Consider the following 22827-nt stretch of genomic DNA (forward strand, 5'->3'; position numbering starts at 1 on the left):
TTTTTCCCCTCTGTAACGTTGGCCCCACTGGCCTGACCGACGTCGCCGACTCAGGTTCAGTGTTCACGACGCCGTACGAGAGGTGCGCGAGTGTACTGCTCGTGCGTTAATATTTTGGTAGTAAAAAAGGGGATCGAAATTTGGATTAACACCCCCTGGCAGGTCCAAGATGAGCATAATGTTGAAAGTACCGGGAATTATCGCGAGGAATCTGCCCTCGGCGACTCTAGTAAGTATTTCTTTAAGTTATATAATTTTCGTCGAAGCGTATCGTCGAACCGCTAATTCATCGCACCTTTAGTGTACGATGAGATCTGCTTTCCATTACGTAAGTGTCGACCCTGTCGTCATTTGTTTTTCCCAAAGTGAGTGAAATTGGGTATTTTCTCCAAGTGTCGCAACTATTGTGCAATTTCAAGTTATCTGTACAGATTGCTTTTCGACTAGCGAAACGGTCTAAAAATACACCCCATTTTTGCCAGTTTCCTTGCTTGTCGGTTTTTTTTCATACGAACATCATATCAATTAGAGTTAATTATCAACTTATTTTCTTCGCGGCACATGATCATCTGTCTTGTTTTTTTGTCCTGGTATATCCCCCAAAATGCGATAACACTCACGACGCTTGACAGCTGCCAGAGCACATATAGCCCAGATTCCTACACGCGATCAGGCTGCATCTGCTCATTAGCAATGTAGTCGGGTTTATTCTATCTCCGGGATTAATTGCTTAGCGTAAACAACTAATTCTGTATCAAGTCAACAACAGTTTTCACGGAAAGTTCCACCGTTTTAAATTGTTTTTACCGTAATAACGTATAGGCACGATACGGCTTACACTGCTCACAATGATTTTCTGATTACGTCGAAACAGGACGTAACCAATTCGCATATTTGTGTGTTGGACGGTTTAACCTATTCGCAAATTTACAAGGTGCAGGGAATATCGACCTAAATAGAACTATGATGGAAGCGAAATCGCCAGCGGCAAACTGCTCAGCTTTTAGTTAAGATATTCTCACAAGCTTTGCTAAATTAGTTTTAACGTCTTATTCAATGAAGCGTGCGAATATTTTTCTTTGTACTTGTATGACTACCGCATGATCAAAAATAATGGCCAATTTACACCGTATGTCACGGCCGGTGAACAAAGCTTTAGATGTAGCTTTCCGTTCTCTTAACCGCTACAGGTGGCAGCACTGGTCGGCTGGAAAAGTGGGTGGAATTGAAAACAAATCAATTTCACGAGCATCGTAAAATTGATAGAAGAGTGCATGTTCTTATCTCATTTTTACTTTTATTTCTACTGTCATATGTATACATGAATCTGACGTACCTTGCGTGTGTGCTCTTGCTCATTATTATATAAGTTTAATTCTTCAATTCTGATAGGTGATTTCCGGTAACCACCCAATTCGTTTGTCACGCTATCCCCCTCTTCAATTTCATTTGATTGTTAGAACATTCCAGATAGAAAAAAGCCGAGACGTAGGAAGTAGATTATAAATAAGTACAAATTATATACAAGTATTGTATATTATATGGGATATTAGATAATTAATTCTGGGTTGTTGCAAGCAAATCGCAAAGATCGACAGAGGCGAGGTCTATCAATATTTTGATCTAATGAATACTATGAGCAGTTCTATTCTACTCGTCTCTGGTTGTATTCTGCTGGCAAAACGTAACGACACTTGTCACCTAACCTAACTTAATTTAACAAACTGATATCGCATCCTTAGTTTAGATAAGGTTGAAGGTACTTATAAGCTAAATATAAATCACAGCTAGACTTCTTGAATTGTGATCGCTTAGTTTCGGACGAACCATGAATAATCTTTTAATTTGTTCTTTTCAGCTTATAACTGCTTTTGTGAAATTCCAGCAATGCTTACAATTCAAAGTAGAAGCTATTTTTGGGATGGCTATCTAGTAATTGCATCACGAAATCGACGATAACTCGTGCAAATATATTATCAATTAGCAAGAAATGATTTTAGTATTGTTTCATTAATTGCACTAGAAAATTGTAATTGAACTGCATGAATCATTATAGCTATGAGGAAATTGAGAAAATTATAGAATGTATATTAAAACAGAATTCGATCGGCAAAGTTTTGGAGAACGAAGTATAAGATTAAATCTTTTCAACACATTTAAATATTTAAACTTGACGCTAAATCTGAAATACTAAGAACTGTATTTTTTGTTACATTGTGAAAAGTATGTTATGTATCATCACTATGAATAAAGATGTGCTGAAAATTTTAATTTTTTTATCTCTCTCTCTCTCTGTTTTTCTCAAATCAAAGTTGTAAACATGGAGAAAAGTATTTACTGATCCAGCAAAAAAATTTAACACGTTTCATTTAGAATACCTCAAATTTTACACTTTTAGTAACTTTTTCATTGACGAATCTACTTTTATGCTGAATCGGAGTGGTCGTTAAATATTTCACTATCAATTCATTATATATCAGCTATACTTGGGCAAGGTTTCCTGTAGTTTTCATTGTTTCTTGTGTGAATGCGGGTGTTTCTATTGAACATCTTAAGACAACTGTAGACACATAACGACGGTCACTAATCCATCACTTTCCTTACCCCATATAAGTTTAGCGACTCCTGGAGACATATCCTATTGGGTATGTCTGCTGTAGGTAGCAATTATTATTATTAATCATCATAGTTTTCATTGTGTCAGTGAACATGATGTAGTTGAATTTTCCAGGAAGACTAATCTATATAAATATTCACTGTGACACCTTATTCTGTTTCTATTAATTCTGATGTCATGTTATATCAAAGTTCTCCAAATTCTTGAACGATCAAGTAATAAGTTGAATAAAAAATTAGTAATTACATAAATGTTACACCCTCCATAATCATTAAGAATGCAATATTTCAGAGAAAGATCGGCCTGCCTTCACTTTCGAGCCGCAAATTTCATTACACACCTGATGGTAAAGCGGCCAAAGTATCTGATGCCATTTCCAAGCAGTATCCGATAGTGGACCATACTTATGATGCTGTTGTGGTTGGTGCTGGTGGTGCTGGGCTTCGTGCTGCTTTCGGTCTGGTTGCCGAAGGTTTTAAGACCGCTGTCATTACAAAACTATTCCCCACAAGGTCACATACTGTCGCTGCTCAGGGCGGCATCAATGCGGCACTTGGTAACATGGAATCTGACAACTGGCAATGGCATATGTATGACACAGTCAAGGGCTCCGATTGGCTGGGCGATCAGGATGCTATTCATTACATGACCAGGGAAGCTCCTAAAGCTGTCATTGAACTTGAAAATTACGGCATGCCATTCAGTCGCACACCTGACGGTGAGTTTTTTGTGTATAATGTAAATGAGAATCAATCATTATTAAAAGTATAATATTAAAAGTAAAAACAGCACATCTACTAATGAAACACTGATCCAGGTCAAGTATAATATGGTATAACTAGACGAATCACCAACATAACATACAACAAATAAATTAAAACACACAATAGTAGTTTTTCTGTTAGTTTCTCGCACTCTCTTACTATAGCAGCCTCTGTAGTTTATGAACTTTGGTATGAATCTTCGGAGGGACAATCGGTTGTAGCAGTATGTATTGATCTAGATGTATCATCTGTATCACTGTCCGACTCAATGTCACTCTTCGTGCGTTTCTTTTTCAAATCTATTTCAGTTTTTTGTTGCTGTCCCTGTGAAAAATTATTTCAGTACACCATTACTGTAACTTGAACTGTATCTTTATATACATCTGAAATCAATGTCTACAGCATCCAGCTAAAATATTTTTGGTCGTTTTAGAATTCCCTTTTCGTGGTTTAAGTTCAATTTTTAAATCGACACGTGCACGTTATCCTGCCTGAAAAAACTTTCACCTTGCGTTTCTTGGGAGTAGAAACTTGTTGTGATGAGTCCTTCTTTGTTGGCACATTGTCATCATGAGCTCGTTTCTTGGATTGTTGTTGATCCAGATTATTTGATTTCTGTTCTCGGCTCGTTTGCTTTTGCTTCAGTTTCTTATTTTGATTTGCCGCATCAATAAATGGCTGTTTGTCATCTTTTGTCATGTTGCGCCAGCATTCTCCACCAAGTCGAAAAATGTTCTTACTGTTTTCTCCTGTCTGTGTCTGTGCAAAATAATATGTTACAATATATTACTTCGTAACTAGTGAGGTACTTAGTATATCACTGCTACCTGAAATAGAACCTACTTTACGGAAACCATACATGAAATTGATGAAGGGATTGATGCTGGTCCACGTCCTGCTAGTTTGGGCATTAGAGCGTGATCGTGATCGCTGCTGTGTTGACGCTGCTTTTGAATTTGGCCTATTGAGTAGAAGTTGGTTGATTTAAGTTCTGCAGAAACACAATATTTCTAAAGAATCCTACTAATTGCATTGCTTCGATGGTCTAAAATCATTGTTTTATATAGCAAAAATGAATACATCGTTAAGCCTGACCATCAGTTTGATATTATTCTGCTTTCAGTTTACATAATTTCAATCGTATGTTGCATCAAAAATTTCTCTTCTAATTACTCCATTGCAAAACGCATCACAGCTGTATGATGATGAATATTTTCAAGGCATTAATAGTATTTTTAAGACACACCTGGATTGGCTTTTGTAACTTGATTCAGATCGTTTTGAAGTGTTTTGGGCCCGAGGAAATTCATCTTCACTGTGCTGATCATTAAATTCATTATTTCCTTCGTCAGGGTTGTCAGGATTGTCAGGCTGATCATGTAGTCCACGATTTTTATTTGAATCCATTATTTGTGTGTACAAAGTTAAAGCAATAGAAAGTACCGTTGAATACTGATCAGTTGAGCATTATCAATTACAAGGAAACCTACCAATATGTCTGTCAAAAATTAATATGAAATGAAAACACTGTTTCAAATTTTTTAGACTTTTAAAAGTAATCAGTTGATAAATAACACGTCAGCGTTGCTACGTGACATGCTATTGTCATAGCTCTCACCAAATTGAAATTAGGACAATATGATTTTATTGCCGTTTGATACATATGCTGCAAGCTTCATTAGTTACAGGCAAAGAATCAATGTTTGATTTAAAAATAATGTGACTTAACATTTTTATTGAATCAGGTAAAATTTACCAGCGAGCCTTTGGAGGTCAATCTCTAAAGTTTGGTAAAGGAGGTCAAGCACACAGATGCTGTTGCGTCGCAGATCGTACCGGTCATTCATTGTTGCATACTCTTTATGGCCAGTCTTTGAGTTATGATTGTAACTACTTTGTTGAATATTTCGCCTTGGACCTGTTGATGGAAGATGGTGAATGCCGAGGAGTAATTGCACTATGTTTGGAGGATGGAACCCTTCATAGATTTCACTCCAAGAACACTATATTGGCCACCGGAGGCTATGGCAGAGCATATTTCTCATGTACATCCGCGCACACTTGTACTGGCGACGGAACCGCCATGATCTCCCGAGCAAATTTACCTAACCAGGATCTTGAGTTTGTTCAATTCCACCCAACAGGTATTACATACATGTATTGTAACATTTCAGAAATTTGCTGCATAATGCCCTTAATTTGTAATATTTTCATCTGTCACTGTCACAAAATATTCACAGGAATCTACGGAGCTGGATGTCTAATCACAGAAGGCTGTCGAGGTGAAGGTGGTTACCTGATTAATAGCGAGGGTGAAAGATTCATGGAACGTTATGCTCCAGTTGCAAAAGACCTCGCCTCTCGCGACGTTGTATCTAGATCTATGACAATCGAAATCAGAGAAGGCCGGTAAGTGTCTTTCTTATAGTAACAGTTTACAGAATTCCAATTTTGATTTGAAGCTGTTTACATAAATATATACTTTATACTTTTATTAGGGGATGTGGACCGGAAAAAGATCACGTTTACCTTCAACTACATCATCTGCCGCCAGAGCAACTGGCTACTCGCCTACCCGGTATCTCTGAAACTGCTATGATATTTGCTGGCGTCGATGTCACACGTGAACCTATCCCTGTATTACCTACGGTACATTACAACATGGGTACGTTATTCAAATTTGTATAGTCTTTTCAGTGACTGCAGATGTAATAATGAAACTGCGTCGTGTTTGTAGGTGGTATCCCAACAAACTACAAGGGCCAGGTTCTGACGACAGTAAACAATGAAGACAAGGTAGTCGGAGGATTGTATGCGTGTGGTGAAGCTGCTTCAAGTTCAGTCCATGGTGCAAATCGACTTGGGGCTAATTCTTTGTTGGATTTAGTGGTGTTTGGACGTGCCTGTGCAAAGACAATTTCCGAGGAGAATAAGCCTGGAGAAAAAATCGGAAGTCTTAGGCCTGTTAGTATTATTTCATTTGAAACGCTTACCTATGAAATATTTCAATACGCTTCCACACAAGTTGAATAAGTTGAAAGATTCGTAGTACAGTATGGTTTCATCTATAATACGTCATATACGTGACAGTGACTTGATGGAACTTTAGGTATATATTTTATGATTCTGATTTATTTCTTTGTTTCACTGCTTATAGAATGCTGGCGAGGAATCTGTTGCTAATTTGGATTGGGTTAGGAATGCCAATGGTTCTGTTACTACTGCTGAATTAAGGTTGAACATGCAGAAAACTATGCAAACACATGCAGCTGTGTTTAGAACTGCAGAAACTTTGCAGGAGGGTCAGTATTGTTCTTACATTGTGAAACTCTGTACTAAATATGGCATTTCAATGTTTCAAACAATTTAGACTCTGAATTGTAAAATATGATTTAAAAATCTTACGTGATGGGTTTTTCTTTGTAGGATGTCGCAAGATGTCTGACATTTACAAGGGTATGAGCGATCTCAAAGTTTTGGACAAGTCGATGATTTGGAACTCAGACCTGGTGGAGAGTTTGGAGTTGCAAAACTTGATGGTGAATGCTATGCAGACCATTTACGCTGCTGAAAACCGAAAGGAGAGCAGGGGAGCTCATGCTCGTGAAGATTTCAAAGATAGAGTCGATGAGTACGATTATAGCAAATCTTTGGAGGGACAGAAGCCCGTACCGATTGAGCAGCATTGGAGGAAGCATACCCTCACCTCTGTCAACATTCAAACAGGCGATGTTAGTACCGCTTATCTGCGACAAAGATAGCTTATTAATACACATCATTTTTTAAGTTTACAACAGTCAAAAAATACAATCTTAATTTTGTATTTTCCCAATCTTTTCAGGTGAAAATCGATTACAGACCAGTAATTGACGAGACGTTGGATGCTCAGGAGTGTGCGACAGTACCTCCTGCAATTCGATCATACTAAATTAATAACAAATAATCACTCTGATTTTTCTTTATGACCTAATTTATTCTGGATACATACTTTGTCAAGTGTTCCAAGATCTCAGGTCTCTCAATTGTGTCTTGACGAGCTCATTAGTCAGAGTATTAACGATCATCTTTTCAGTTTGTTATACTGACTTAATTTATTATTGTCAACCCAATCGTGCACCAAAGTTGATTCTTGTCACTGCTTAGGCGCTTCGCAAGCATTAATATTAGCATTCTTCGAGGATGCTGGTGCTGAAAAATTATTTTCAAATGTTTCAGCAAAAGAGATTTTATCTTTCTCTTGGAGATGCAATACGATTAAATATTATTTGTAATTAATGTATAGTAAGATATGGTAATGATGGAAACGTTTGTAGCAACCGTAACCTATTATTAGAATGAGCTCAGAATTTTACTCATTCTTTTGTTTCGGAAGCACAACCTGCCTACATTTTATTTCGGATCATTTCAGTTGAGGTGCATCACGCAGCCCACGAATGAATTAAAAGTACAAATTAATGAAATTTGCAATACAATATTAACTTAATACTCGACAGAAATTTACGCAATACGAATGGGCCACTCTACCAGACGCGGCTATTTACTTACCGTTGTTATCGAAACAACTGTTTCGCAAGGCTGTAGATAAATTCGTTACCCTCCTAAAAGTATTAAAAATCAAGTGCAAAGAATTAATTATTATTTTTTCTCAACAGTATTTCAGTGATCTTTCCCGTGATACTCAAATTGAATTGAATTCGAATTTCACATCAAGGATTGATACGTATTATCGAACGTATTGGCTATTGAAAAAAAGAAATTGATGATCATACTAATAAGATTATTGTAATTTTAGTCGAGTGCTTAAATAACTGCACAAATTTAGAGAAGATAGCCTGATATTGGCATTAATAATGAAGGCATGTTCTAAGAGGCCGGTCAACAACATTGTACATACTAAAAAGTTGTAAATAAAATGTTACAACTTATTTTACACAGATGCCATTTAATTCCTGCACCATTACAGCCCAACTTACCGATTTTAAATAAGAAATTGTTAATTGATCATTTGTTTTAGGCTCTCAAATTCTCGTACATTGAACTCCACGTATTTAGTACTCTTTTAATGTTTGACGACGTTCTCTGTTGAAAATCTACTGACAGGATATTATTTCGAGTTATTTAATTACCCAAAGTTATATGAATACCGCTCTAGATTTACCGAGCGAAATAAGAATACACGGATGCTAAGATTTGATATCTTTTTATTTACTAATCCCATACTTTTTGAACGTTATGGACATAAATAACTTCCAAGATTATAAATAAAAATTACATCTGATCATATTTTCCAAAGCAGTTGACTTCATTTTTGTCAATATCAATAGGTAGGTACTTTAGAAAACTTTCTTAACATAATTTAAGTCTAATGTAGGTGAAATATGAGCATGGATTCACATACAGAAACGGATACACATTAATTCTGACTTCAAATTTGTTTTTCGAAAATCGCAACCTTGTCTTAGGTTAGCATAATTAATTGCTGCGCTCATGTACACAGAGAATAAAGAAATACATCGACCCATACAGATATTGATGCTCGAATAGTTGAGTGGTTACATAGAATATAAATATACATTCGTCAAATTTTGGCCGAAGGATTTTCCAAATCATAATTAAGAACCTTATTCTGGTCTTAAAAGTGCTACACTATAACCGAAGTACAGTGATATTTATCTAAATTTAGGTCCTAATTAATTATGATTAGCCTAGTGAAATTTACTATCTGTCTATCTATCACGTAACACATATTTCTAACACAACCAGACTTCTGGAAGGGGACAGTTTTAATACGTTTGGCAGTCCCGTTTGCTAGGTATGAGATATCGTATATCCGTCGGGGTTTGATTTTGTTTGATATAAGGAGAAAGGAATATATCTCTTGCACTTTCTTAGTCACACGTTCTATATTATTCGAGATCACGTACAATTGCTATTTCTTGCTAAGCTCGTTCTTCGTAAGGTGAAAAAGTACTTCTCATTTTCAAACTGAATTACACATTTTCGGCGCTGCGACGCTGCGACGTTATTGTTAATACGTTTTTCTTTTTTAAATCCGTAGATGTCAAAATGTGTAATAATACAGTTTCTGGCGTATGTTGTCTATTCATTATGATCTCTAATGCAATTTCATCATCTTCGTTTAGAGCAAATAAGTCAAATAAGTCGCAGCTGAAGACCGTATAATCTATAGCTACGGTACACTTGCCGCGTCTAAATATGTATATTACAAATATATTTTCCTTTTGGCTCTCATTTTATATAGAATTTCGTAACAAAAGTGATGACACATTTAAAAAAAACAACCAAACACGATGTTTTTATACGATTAGGATGGATGTATAATAGTAGAAATAATAATAATAATACACATTTTTTCGTGTTCTTCGACGAATTTTTATCACGACAGACGACGAACGAGCGATGCTTGTACTCGCTAATCACAGACGGCCATCGTTTTACAGTTTTTTATAGACATTGTCCGAGTGAACCCACTCGTGGAACATCAATTCCTCCTCATTCATTCGTCCTTAATTCGCTCTCGATGGTGGATGCGTGACGCTATGGATGGTGGTGGTTAAGTCTTGTGCAAGATTGTGGCTGCGCCTCGGAACTTTCCGTTCAGGAAGTAGCTCGCAGCTTTTCTAACGCAGGAACCAAAGACTCCTCGAGGGAGGGACCACAGCTCAAGGCGCACTCACCGATCCATCTTGCCTTTCCACTGGCATGTGACTAAAACAAAAATAAAGGATTCCTTTATAAATAATTGCGCTGTATTCGAGAAGATAGTTAAAGAGAAACACACATTTGTGTTGCCTACAGTGAATAAATTCTTCGAACACGTGAACCCAAGTGTGCAAATCAGTGCAAGAATATAAGTCTACTTTTAATGCTAGATAATGATTTACTGCCATCGTTATCGCGAGCGAAACTCTATTGCGATTCGCCTCGACTTTGCGTTACACGATATGTTATACACGTACACACTTGAGTATACACTTTCTGCAAAATGATTGCTACCTTCTCTTCGAGAGTAGGTCAAATACGTATGGTTAAACGAACGAAACGCAAAATGAAAAAGCAAAGGAAATTAAAAAAAAAAATGGTCTCTCACCATGGTGAGGTCGCGCTTCCAAATGGCGTGGCAACGTCCGTCGCATAACGGGCAGGGACGTTCCAACGAGTAACCACCACATTCACTGCAATCGAGGGAAACGTGTTCCGCACTCCACGATACTCCGCATCTGCAAGAAAAAGAAGAATAAGAAATAAGATTTCGCTAGATTGCTGGCAGCTTGGCTGTAGAGTGAGTCTATAGGGGATAGCAAACGAATATTTAACTTGAAAATAAAACACGTTATAGGAGGCAGAAAATCGTGCGTCACATATTATCAGCAGTATAGGGTATAATTTATGTTGAGTAAATTGGTGTATAAATCCATTAAAATTTATACCGACAAACGTTTACACATGCATACGATTGACGTTTTAAATTGACGTATAATAGATGGTACAGAAAATCAATTCACTTTGCGAAATACATCATGGCATGTAGTCCGAGCTCTTTATGCAATATACGATTCGAGTAAATCCCCGATATGCGTAGATTATTTGTATAATATTGAGTACGCAGATATAAATGTGTTGTGCAAAATCTCTTTTGTGCGTTGCTTTAGCAATTGTAACCCGTCGCGTCGTGTGCAGATTCGTTTTATTTATTTATTTTTTTTTGTGTTTCCAACCGGTGTGCAATTGTTGAAATTATCATGCTCTGGTTTGTACCGGATTCTATTGACAGTGAGATATGTTGTATATTCGAAGTTTGCATCGACGCTACGACTATGCCACCGGTTATACGTATCGCAAATATCGAGATAATACGCGACAATCTTTGACACCGACTGAGATTCTTTTACGCGATTTCCGCGAGTCGACGACAATCGAACAAGCCTATTGAATTTCAACAATAATTGCTAGATAGATAGATAGTTACACGTATTCGCGAGGTGATACTACAACCGTTACTTGATACGTATAAATATTTCATACGGAAAAAATACTGTTCCGTGTTTCTACTGCATTGTCAGCTCGCTACGACCCGAATACAATAAACCGTCCAGAATCTATCACACTATGCAATTCCGAATAGGATCGATAAATGACTGAATTTTTGACATTCTATACCTGCACCTATAATGTCAGCGACGAGTATAACGTGGTTTATCCGAAACAGTGCTATCATCGTTTTTTATTATTCCAATTTTTGTTCAGTAAATAGGCAAGTTAGCGAGCGATGAGGCAAGATTTTCATTCCCTTGTAATTTTCTTTCTATTGCCAATTAATGTCTGGAAGTGCCGGGTTCTTTGGATATGCGTATAAATTGAAACTCACGTGAAGCAGGAGTTTAGCTGGGCACGAAGTTCCTCGATGGTGAGGATAGTGTCCTGGTACTGCGGATGAGAGTCCTGAAGACCGTCATCGACGCTACCGCATAAACTGTGGCATGACAGCGAAATGTTGCTTCTGTAAACAAAATAAAAGAGAATTCACTTTAGTTTATCAATTTATTTTACAGTATACGTAAATATAAATTTTCGATTTTATTCAGACGTTGATCCAAACATTATTCATCAGCCGAATAACGAACGGCACATTTTTTTTTAGCCTGTCTCGAATTTGAATATAATTATAGTTCGGGACATCAGCTGCCTTTGACACACAACATTGCGTGATATTGCGCTGTTACACACGGTTCTGAAATTCCCAGCTTCCGAAGAGAGAGGTGGTAATAAGAAGAGTAATCGTCACGTGACGCAAAATCGGACCAATATCGTGGGCGTTAATATCTTCCTCATTACAAATAGACACGCTCACTCTATTACACACGCTATACCTTATATACTATTATATGCGCTATACACCGATTCACCGTGCTAAAGTTATACTCGCGAATTAGTTGTTTTACGTAGGCTATAATACAAACATGCAGCATCAAGGCGGAAGAGGTAGTGGAATATAAAAAAAATTGGCAAATTCCTAACGCGTCCGTAAATTTCCCCGACAAACGGATTTCCTCGCACGTATATTGAAACGTGTATGCGGTGTGCGTGCATCACCTACGTAATTCCACAATTGCCGTTCGCTAAATTTAGTATGTATAATTAAACATTGGGCATACAAAGTACAAAGGGCACCGTGCTTGTACACGTGCCTTTTTGTCCTATACGTGCTAGCAGTACACATGTTCCCGTTTTAAATACGTGTGTACGTAACAATCACGCGTATTCCTCTTACGTAATTATTATTATACATATTTAAACCCATGAAACGAATTTTCGGTGTGAATTTTTTTTCATCTCGACACGACCCGAGCACGATCGAAAACGCGATCATGTGTATGGTTAACAGAGCCAATTAATACACCATGGAAGACGTTGATTGGCGGACAGGTGTACTTGTGATAATATACGTCGAGATGAGGCATACACACAACGGAGTTGGGTGCAAAGAAACGCAAGTTTCATCTCGTCACCGTGTTACAACGTTATAATTCAAGGTTACACTGTAGCCACATTCACACACGCGCACGCGAATTGAGTTATGTAAAATAAAAAGCAGCATCGATTGTGTATATATACAACGTCAGCGTAAAACTCGCGCGAGATTGCAGCTGCATTGAAACTCGCTACTTTCAATTGAACATCATATTTACAATAACAATATGCACCGACGTCATCGGAAAGTGGAGTTATTGAAAATTATTTACGTATAAGTAGGGGACTAACAGGAAAAATACACTTTATATTCCATTATCATGCACTCATTGTCAATACTGAGATTAAGCCGTCACAATTTGTATCAAAACAAAATACGAACAGACAAAAATTGAATAGCGGTTTAGAAAAATATTCCACATTAGGGATTTATGGAAACCTATCAGTGTCGACCGCTCAATGACTCACGAGTTTGAAATTTGTCCATATACTACGTATACCTATAATCTGTACGTATTTTATCACGGGGCCTGGCGCTGAAGCATTCGATTGTTTCGAATTATCATGGCGAAATGGTGAATTTGCATAATTATATTCTAAGCGCACTTTTCCTGGTACATATCTCTATGTGCGATCAAAAGAATTTTGTTACGTATCAATAGTAACAGCGTAGAAATCGTTTCGCCTCGACATTTCCACGAAATTTCATTGACACATTATTCGACCGTAAATACAATCATATTCGAATGATATCATATTTGTTTGAGCAGTCGACGTATCATCCTTATAAGCTATCTCAAAACGTGCGACAATAAATCAGCTTAAAACAGGAGCGAAATTGACCGGAGAGTGAGTACGGCGAAAAAAATGTCGGCAAAGCTTATTTAGCGATCAGGTATGAGTGTTGTTTGAATACCTACACCTATAAGTGATTGCAAGAAGACACGTTGCTCGGATAACGAAAGGATTGGCTTGTTATATGAGTCATCCAAGAATGCAGCAGGATACACAGTCAGACTATTGTTTATTAACACACGTTTAAGAACAATTATTATGTATTTCAATTCATTGACACTTACCCATGGCGGGAAAGGCTTTCGGGGGCAGTCTGAACTGAGGTGATGGACATCTTGGATTTAGATACTGAAACAGAAAGAAAAATTTCCTATAAGTTTCGGTGCAGGAAGGAAATCAAATATTGTAATCATAACAATGATTATAATTATTAATGATATCGTTGTAGCGATGAAAGTAGGCGGTGTATAAAAATTCGGAAATGTCATATGCTGCAGTTCTCGCTTCGTCATTCATCTTTCGTCATTTGTACCTACATTAGCTGCATGCACAAGACAAACTGCGACGCAGAGTCTATCTATACATGATACTTTCTCTAATAGAAAGCTGGTAAAGCGTAAAGAGGAATTGAATTTCAACACAACGTGCATGTGTCCAGGTCTCATTGCTCAACAGTCAAGGATATGACCCGACCGATCGAACCGGATGACATTCTCGGTACGTATATTACAAATTTTTTACTTCTAATGTAAAAATCGATGCGTTTATTGCCGACGGCATTCGCTTGATCGCTTTAATGCCTGCATATCCGCTTGGATGAATATATAATACCAACTATAACGCAGTTCGGCGAATAATTACAGTATAAGAACGTTAAAGTAACGGTTAAACCGAGTATCGGAGACAAGGTAACGGAGCAGCCTAAGAGTCGAGTGGAATTTGTGGCTCTTCGAATCAACGATAAAAAACATTACTCCATTTGTGACTATATTTTTTAGTTTTAAATTTAAGAACATGACGCGGGTGTTTTTGCGCCAATTTTTTTCTCGCATACTTGGTCACCCGGTTGTTGAAAAGAAAAATTCTATTCTCGTATACGTAGAATTGAATGGTTATGTAAAAGATACGTGCATGCATGTACCGCGCACGAAACATACACATCAGGGATTCTCCAAAGACTCGAATCAATTATCTGTTTTAACCCAGTTACACATTTCTTGAATAGCTTTAAAGATTAGTTATCATATCTATGCATGCACCATTATTTCTTTCTTCGGTTTTTTTTTTTTTTATCAATTAGCAAACCAGGCCAATCAATAAGCCGCACACTTCATCGCGTTTCAGAAGTGCAGCGAGCGCTGCAGAGCGGTGGTAAAAGAATGAGGTCAACCTGTTGAATAGGTCGCGACGCACATACCTGTATATTTATATATTCACTACTATGCTCCTCTTACTCGGCAAAGTGGTAAATTTGCTTTTTACAAGAATTAGCGAAACTTGGACCAGCTCGTCCTACGGTTCGACGATATTTGGAAATCATTGCATATGTTTGTAAATAATCACTGTATTATCAAGATGGATGCAAGAATCCGATGATGATGCGATGAAAATTCTATACTACAACACGGTGAGATTAGGTCGTGCGTAAAAAATAAATCCGATGAAAAAATAACAAAGGAATGAAAAATAATTAGTTCCGATTGCTTGACGGTAGCCGCAAAAATTTTATATCAGTTTCGTGCAGCGGTTAACCTTCATTTTTTTTTTGCCCGGGCTTCGTGTTTCGCGTAGTGAACGGTGCAGCATTGATAAATTTAAAAAAATAATCGATTGAAACGGCACATAACGGTCCGTCGAAGAACTAAATACGTATAACGGATTACGTAGGCACACTTCACGCGTACGTCGTTTGTAAGGGAAAGGGAGAACCCTGTATCCGATAACATGCTACAAGCTTTATCTACGTCAGAATCGGATTCTTATCACTCGCACTGGTAGGTGTAATAGGTATAGGCATAATAGTTGGCTTTCGTGTGTGTTGCAGGCGCAGGTTAATAACAATCCGAGAATATTGTTATCGGGCGTTTCTCGTAACAAGAATGCATTCAATCCGTTCTTACATCATTTAAAAAAATTCTTTTCATATTCCGACAAAAATGACGAGTAACGCGCGTCTGAGCATTGCGCCGATTGACGATTCAACTCGAAAATATTACTATATTTCGCGTGAGGCGAAGTTAACTTTCCAAGTTTCAATAATACTGCACGCGCTCCTTGTATGTACCTTATGCATTCAGGTTTTACTCATATGTAGGCCGCGCGCAATGAGTATAAACAACATTGAGGTGAAAGTAAACTGTTCAAATCTTTTCGATTATACATTTTCATATGTCCATGTACATTGTACATAAGTGTAATGAATTCCGCCTACAATCTCTTTGCAATATATTACGCGTCATTGCCGTAGCGATATTAATTAACGAAAAAAACTGCGGCCCACATCTACTTTGCTAACAACAAACAATTGGGGTGCTTGAATCAAATCTTATCTATCCCTGTTTCAAGTGTTCATATGGAACAAGATATATTACGTGTAATATAATACACGTACTTTCGATGACCAGAACTATACATAACAGTAGATCTCTAAAATTCAAACAAATGCAGTATACGTGTATATTAAATATTGCTTCCTCCATAGCGTAATCAGAGGTGCTTGCATCTTGAACAGCCTTCGTACAAATGTGGGTCAGCAAACTGCCTGCGGAGCAGCCCAGTTTCATTTATTTTCGAAACTCTCTGCGCAGTTGCATCGGCAAAGAAGTCAACGGCTCGACCGCTTTGGTAAAAGATCAAAGTACCGATTCGCTTCTTTCTCTCTCTCTCTCTCTCTCTCTATTTTTCTCACGCCTCGAGTTTTCCTTTTAACAATACGTTTCAAACTTACAGCAGATTATAATTCTGACCGTGAAAATGAAATCAGACGTAAAACCAGAGTGATAGTTTAATTATAACCGCATACGTTCTCTCAATCAACGATCCTATCGTCTAGGTTTTATTTCCGAGAAAATGCAGATAATAACGGTCCAAAATTAAATCGATGTATCTTATAAATAGCCACAGTTTCTGGTTGCTAGTCTCTCGAGCTGCGAGTGTGACGTGACGATCAAGTTACGCAATATACGCGGGTGTTGGACGACATACGTATGTATTCTTACGCACACTGCAAGCTCGCAGTAAGATTGTGGCAGAGTCGATGACGGTGAAACGAAAAGAGTGACGAAGGACGTGAACGCGTCTATTTTCGTGCAGCGGTTTCAAAGTGGATAAGGACCAGCGTGAATCGTTAACGAACTCGGTGTGTATACAAAGACGAGTAAAAAAAAAAAAAAAAGTAAATGGCGCGAGACGGAGGGTGCAAAACGGAAGGGGCGAGCCGCAGGAAACGCTCTTGATGAATGACAAAAGCGCTGTTAGTGCGGTACATACCTATAATGTGTTGTACATATGTGAACATAAATTCAGTGACGCCATGACGGCTAGTTTTTCAGCCGAGAGGCTTACGTTGGCAATGCAAATTCAGCCCGAAGCGGCTGGCTGACGGTGAGACTGCAGGCTGAATCAGCGTTACCAACGCAATTATCTACACGTATGAAAAACTAGCAGTCTCCGAATTAATGTCCACGTCTGTACGTACAATGCAAGTAAACAGAGTTCCCGGTGCTGAACTAGCGGCAAAAATTAGACAAACTACCGGACGAGAAACAATTGGAGGGGCGGAGGATAAAATTTTTAAAATTACGCGAGCACGGTGGTAAACATCGATATTCGTATTCTCTTATGCATTATACACATATACGGGATTGCTCAACGAGTGTGTTTGGTTACGCTGATTAAGCAACGCGATCGCGGTTTCACCTCGACGGAATCGGAACAAGGATCGCTGGAGGAAAATGTTTAATAATTCGATAACGATTGCACGCGGTTTTACGACCGACAATCGTTAAGAGGCTTAAGCGTGCAGCAAAACGCGCATGGTCAAACTTTTCCAGTCTGACTCGAGGCTAATGGAGAAAGAAGTAACGCGTTGCGACGTAAAAGCCAAGTACGCAAAGGTACGCATTACACATGATACGCAAAAGATGATAAATCTGGCCTGCCGTGTTTGTATTGGATATCGATTTTTCAACGGAGTCATTACCGGAATACGTACCTCAAATGACTCGGCAACCGTTAATTGACCAACGAAGTCAGCAGTTCCGGTTACAGAATATTCGTAAGTACGATTATAGGTACAATGTACGTATACATATCCCACAATGTACAGAAAAGTTAAGCGTAAGAAAAAATGCGCGCGATCATCAAAACACTCGAATTACCTTCAAGAGTATTTCTGCAAAGTCACGCGCCCAACCAGCGATCAATCGTCATGATTTCGGTAATTATCGTCAACTACGTGCATTTATCAATTTAAACAATTATCCGTATCGTCGTAATTACGAAAAAGAATTTCGGGAAAACCTCAATATTTTCCGATCATCTTACAGAGATCTCTGCCTTACCGACCTATTTGTGCAGCACCCATCGCCGGGTTATTCACCGGAGTATGCGGAGGCTGCAAGTTGTAAACTACCCCAAAGGGGTCATAAAACTGGGGCGAAGACCCGGCGGTCTAAGAATCCCGGTGCATCCAGGTCAACAACCCGCTCTGCCTTTAGCCGGTGATTCGAAGTTGCAACGAGCAGATATTGATCGTTGGCTGCAGGCGGACCGGATGGGACGAAACTCATATCTGCCTCTCGACGATGCGAGAGATTATCGCGTGTTACGGTAATAATCGGATTTGATTAAGAGAGGGCGGATAGAAAAAGGGAGCGAAAATTGTCCGGATCGATGCGTCTCGCCTGGGCGTTTTTGGCTCCTCCTCGTCTGCGTGAAACTGGTTAAAATCCGTCCATTTCATGTCGAACAACCGAAAGCTTTTTACACCAGTCGTATTATCGCTTGTCAGCGCACAGATTAAATGACGTTCAAAGTTTGCCGATAAGACTACGCTTTAATATCCGGCGCGTCATTTACGCGTGTATTTGAACGAGCACGACTCGTGCAAGCAGTTCGTAAAAATTATATAACTCTAAAAAGAATGAGGGAGAAAAAAAATAAATGAAGAGATGAAATTCGTATCTTTTCAGTAATTCGGAGACGGGGAAATTAAATTCTGCGTTTTTATATCGACGACGAACTCGTAGCAAAGATAAAAAAAAAACGTGTAATTCATATAGCCTTTGGAAATTCGATCTCTATCTCTAGTTTCATTATACTATACGAACTCATTACCTCGCGTGAATGGCCTCTAATACGTTTCATGTTCAAAGTTTCAAACTATAACGCGCATATCGACGTTCTCGGCCATCAGTCATATTATCTCAACTCCCAGATAATTGCGAGGAACAGGCTGACACTGACAATGAGATAAAATTTGTGAATTTCCTATCATCCAGGTTTTTCCTGCAATTGAGTGCAAACGAGTATCGAATACAGGTTTTTATAACTCGTGGTTGGACTCCGTCATTCTTTGCCACTGCAAAATTAGAAGAAAAAAATAATACCCAAGTTAACATGTGAATATCGATTTGCATTTGTACTGCTCCCAGGTACTTCTTTGAAATCTAGAATCATAAGTAAGAATCGTGCAAGCTACAAGTGTTGCAATACTAATTGTCTGAAACTGATCAGATAAGTTATTAACTTGATTGTTTTGTAACTTTAACATTGTTTCGGAAATTGAGTAAACTAATACAATAAAACAAAAGAACCTCAGACTTTGAATACGTATTCGATATCTGCGGTCATTCTAAAATAGCAAAATAGTGATTTTTTCACCAATGTTTCGAATTAGTTGAAATTGCGCGTACCTCGGTTCGCGTGACGAATGAAACTGACACTTAAGTCTGACACGAGAATCGTACGTAGATCGGATTTTGAGCCGTATACAGAAATTGAATATCGGTATCGTATGGCCGGCAACGAGCTGCTCGGAGTATTGATCTCTTCGCCAGTGTTACCGCCTGCACGACCATGCCTCACTGTTTGTGTTGTTACACCGAAGGCTAGCCTCGTCGAATTTATCGATTATATTACCACCAGCGAGGTGAAATGCAGGAAAAACTGGGAATGCAGCAATTAGACTAAACAATTTCAACCGCGAATTTGGACCTATTCGTGCAGTGTGACATTTCCATCTACGTTTATTCGAGAGCGCGGGATAATTTGAAAAATTGTCGGTAATTTGACGCGGAGGCAAATTGTTGAATGAATTATGTATAGGTATGTTAACAAGCGCGAGTTGAGAGCGACGCGTTTATTAACTGCCTCGTGAAATTAGTCGCAAGTGCTATTGAGGCACGAGCGTGTATTCACGGTGCGAAATTTTACTACCAAAAACACGGTAGCTATTGATTTTCGTGACGTCAAACGAAACGCACGCATTGCGTTCTCGTCGTGCGTCAGGGTCTCGTTTCAGTTGGAAAATCGCAATGCAGAAGCGCCGACGGTTTTTTTGAAAATCTTATGAAAAATAAGGAAGGAAATTTGAGTTGTAAGAAATGTACATATAAATTGTTTTACAACTTACGTCGAAGTAATCCTCAAAAAAGAAGTGGGCGCACTGAAAACGCACTTGACAGCAAACGCGAACACTGAGTAATGTGAACGTTTACAGTTGTCGAAAAACGAAAATATCGTTTGTTTATTTATTTATTTACTTCAACGATTATCTGTCTTCTCTCTGTTTTCCGTGTGTTTTTAACCTTTGCTTTACCGTTAGTTTTATTTGGTTTGCGCTCGAGAGCGAAAGTGGCTTATGAATCCGATGCTTCGCAACTGAAATCTCGAGCTGAACTGACGCTTCGCCGTGAGGCGCGTCAGTTAAATAACCCTGTGCCCAGATGGCGGTACCGTCGCGGGATTCACCGATCCCTGACTCCCGAGGCTCGACGCCCACATCCACGTTCGCATTTCTCTCTCCGCCCCGTCGTTCTCTCTCACTCTCCCTCTCTCGCTTGTACATCGGGACGCGCGTTAGGCGCGTGTGCGTCTCCACCAACCGACGAGTCATTGGTTCGCGGGCATTCATCTGTTATTTATTTACACTTTCAAGGGGATATAATTCGAACGGTGGCGGTTTGAGCCAGACGCGACGTGACATCGCCGCTCGACGACCGTTCCGATCGTTCCTTGTTTTCGAACATTTGAAATTTCGAATCCTGCGCAAAACCTTAAACCGCTTTGATGTTGATGCACTCTCTTTTCAACCGCGATAACAATTACGACGGGATTTTATACGCTGCGTATAATAACATGAATTTCGGTTTACGCTGCAGGTGTATGTATTCTACGTACGGATTGTACGAATAAGTACTGATACTTGTTTATTCCACAGATTCCGAGGAAATATACGGAAGTTATAATAATTGAGTCGAATTCTCGTGTAAGCCGGTTGAATTCCGAGGGGATCGAGCAACTTTGCTCGGCCCAATTACCTACTTGCATAAACAATTATAAGCGCAGCGGGTGGCGTACCGCAAATTCCGAACAAGGTGGACGAAAATGATTCAGCGGTTGGTAAACCGATTGCGTAACGTTCGTGTAGCGCTTCCAGGAATGGCAAGGATCCGCGCTTACAAGGACTTGTATTTTTCACGTTCAATAATTTATCTCGCGGAATCGTTGGATTATTCATTTACAACGCTGTGCAGTTGCATGTACGACGCACCGCGTCCAATATACCGACATACCTACATGACGATTTCAATAACTGACATTTGTTGTTTGAATAAAAAAACACGATCGATTACATTGGCAAGACATCAACTGTTTTCCCGACGTTCTCTTTGTCTGAATAATGTTGTCCAATTTTTAAACGTTCTGCCACGCATCGCTCGGAGAGAGTTGTAAATAATAAAAACAAAAGCACCCACGGTGTTTATTTCGCTTTCGCAGTGGATTAACGAGCTTCTTTTTCACACCCTCGAAACCTGGCGCATGCAGCAGCTTTAATCCGTGCTATGCTTATATTGCTATCTATTACAAGCAAATTATTGACCCAATCTTTCGGAATTAGTTATCAATGACAGAACCTGTCGATAGATCTTAATCAGCAGACTTTCCTCCTCGAGATTCGTATATCGCTGATATATGATACACGACCCGGCATAAAACAAACGCTGGCAACTTGAGCCAACATTTTTGGGTTATTAATCCGTGCTGGTTTCGGAATTTGGATAGAGCCTTCACGTGACGCTCGCATAAACTGTAAGTGTTCTCGACTTGTCTACCTCCTTAGGGAGGAATAAAGTAGAAATTCAATAAAAGGTTTCAATTACGCTACTATAAGATCCACAGGTTCATTCGTTTCACCCCTGGAAAGCATTGTACCGTCCGCGATGTTGTCGTGCAGTTATTCCAACTATTGTTCGCAAATTTTGCATTTTTCAGGCAAATCATTTCCAGTAAATAATATGAGGTTTGCATTCGTGAGGAGTCGCTTCGCGCGTAGAAGTGAGAATTCTCGTTAAACCCTGGCGGGTCAAACGTACGGATCAAACACATATTTGGTCTTTACGATTCGTCGGTCCATTGGGGTCAATAACGTGCAAATATCACCGCGTGTGCTGCTCGTGCTGCGAAATAATCGTTTCTCAAGTTACGATTTACAGGAGTTTACGCGGTGGGATTATTATAAACGTATTACATATTGATACGCATAAACGAAGCTGTTCCGAGTGTTCCATCTTTCTTATAGCAAATGCGTTTCATTTTTCACTCTAATAAAGCAACCTCGCCAATTAATGTGTAAGTAGCGGGTTTTATATTTACTGTATTTCTCAACTTCGTTGCACGAGGCGCCAAGTTTCGTACGAGAATTTAGCTAATTGGGTTCCCTTATCGAAATTGATATTTCACAATCAACTGCGGTTACAGCTGGATAAAACAGGCCAAAAATTATTTCTTTCTGATGTAAATCGCGTTACCTATTACGTATACATGAAAGGAACATCCTTCCTGTACATACCCATCGTAATGCGTACGTGAAATGGCAGAGCATTAGATTTTGGTATGAATTCTTGCTGCCTACATACATGGCATAAATGAAGTGGG

General features: G+C 38.9%; 3 protein-coding genes across 4 annotated transcripts in view; 1 reads left to right on the forward strand and 2 right to left on the reverse strand.

Moving 5' to 3' along the window:
* Positions 1-31: 31 nt before the first annotated feature.
* Positions 32-8311, forward strand: SdhA (succinate dehydrogenase, subunit A (flavoprotein)). Its single transcript, XM_046635932.2, has 9 exons — positions 32-229; positions 2909-3335; positions 5127-5525; positions 5622-5790; positions 5880-6046; positions 6119-6345; positions 6539-6683; positions 6808-7112; positions 7223-8311. Exons 1-9 carry the CDS (start codon positions 170-172, stop codon positions 7307-7309), a joined length of 1986 nt encoding a protein of 661 aa, XP_046491888.1. The 5' UTR covers positions 32-169; the 3' UTR covers positions 7310-8311.
* Positions 3156-4788, reverse strand: LOC124223763 (uncharacterized). Its single transcript, XM_069135072.1, has 4 exons — positions 4628-4788; positions 4225-4342; positions 3889-4140; positions 3156-3705 (listed from the first exon to the last, which is right to left on the reverse strand). Exons 1-4 carry the CDS (start codon positions 4786-4788, stop codon positions 3559-3561), a joined length of 678 nt encoding a protein of 225 aa, XP_068991173.1. The 3' UTR covers positions 3156-3558.
* Positions 8034-22827, reverse strand: part of Pino (Pinocchio) — a 60401-nt gene continuing 45607 nt past the window's right edge. Inside the window, exons 1-5 of one of the 2 annotated variants that reach the window (XM_046635980.2) lie at positions 20303-20581; positions 13953-14016; positions 11771-11902; positions 10493-10622; positions 8034-10110 (exon numbers count right to left, since the gene is read on the reverse strand). In XM_046635980.2, the coding sequence (XP_046491936.1) occupies positions 10000-10110; positions 10493-10622; positions 11771-11902; positions 13953-14002 (423 nt within the window). In that variant the 5' untranslated portion in view covers positions 14003-14016; positions 20303-20581 and the 3' untranslated portion in view covers positions 8034-9999. Of the gene's footprint in view, positions 10111-10492; positions 10623-11770; positions 11903-13952; positions 14017-20302; positions 20582-22827 lie in introns of those variants that run through there. The other variant, XM_046635972.2, reaches the window with a different exon arrangement.

Source organism: Neodiprion pinetum, chromosome 1 (genome assembly GCF_021155775.2).
Source record: "Neodiprion pinetum isolate iyNeoPine1 chromosome 1, iyNeoPine1.2, whole genome shotgun sequence".
NCBI classification, from domain to species: Eukaryota; Metazoa; Arthropoda; class Insecta; order Hymenoptera; family Diprionidae; genus Neodiprion; species Neodiprion pinetum.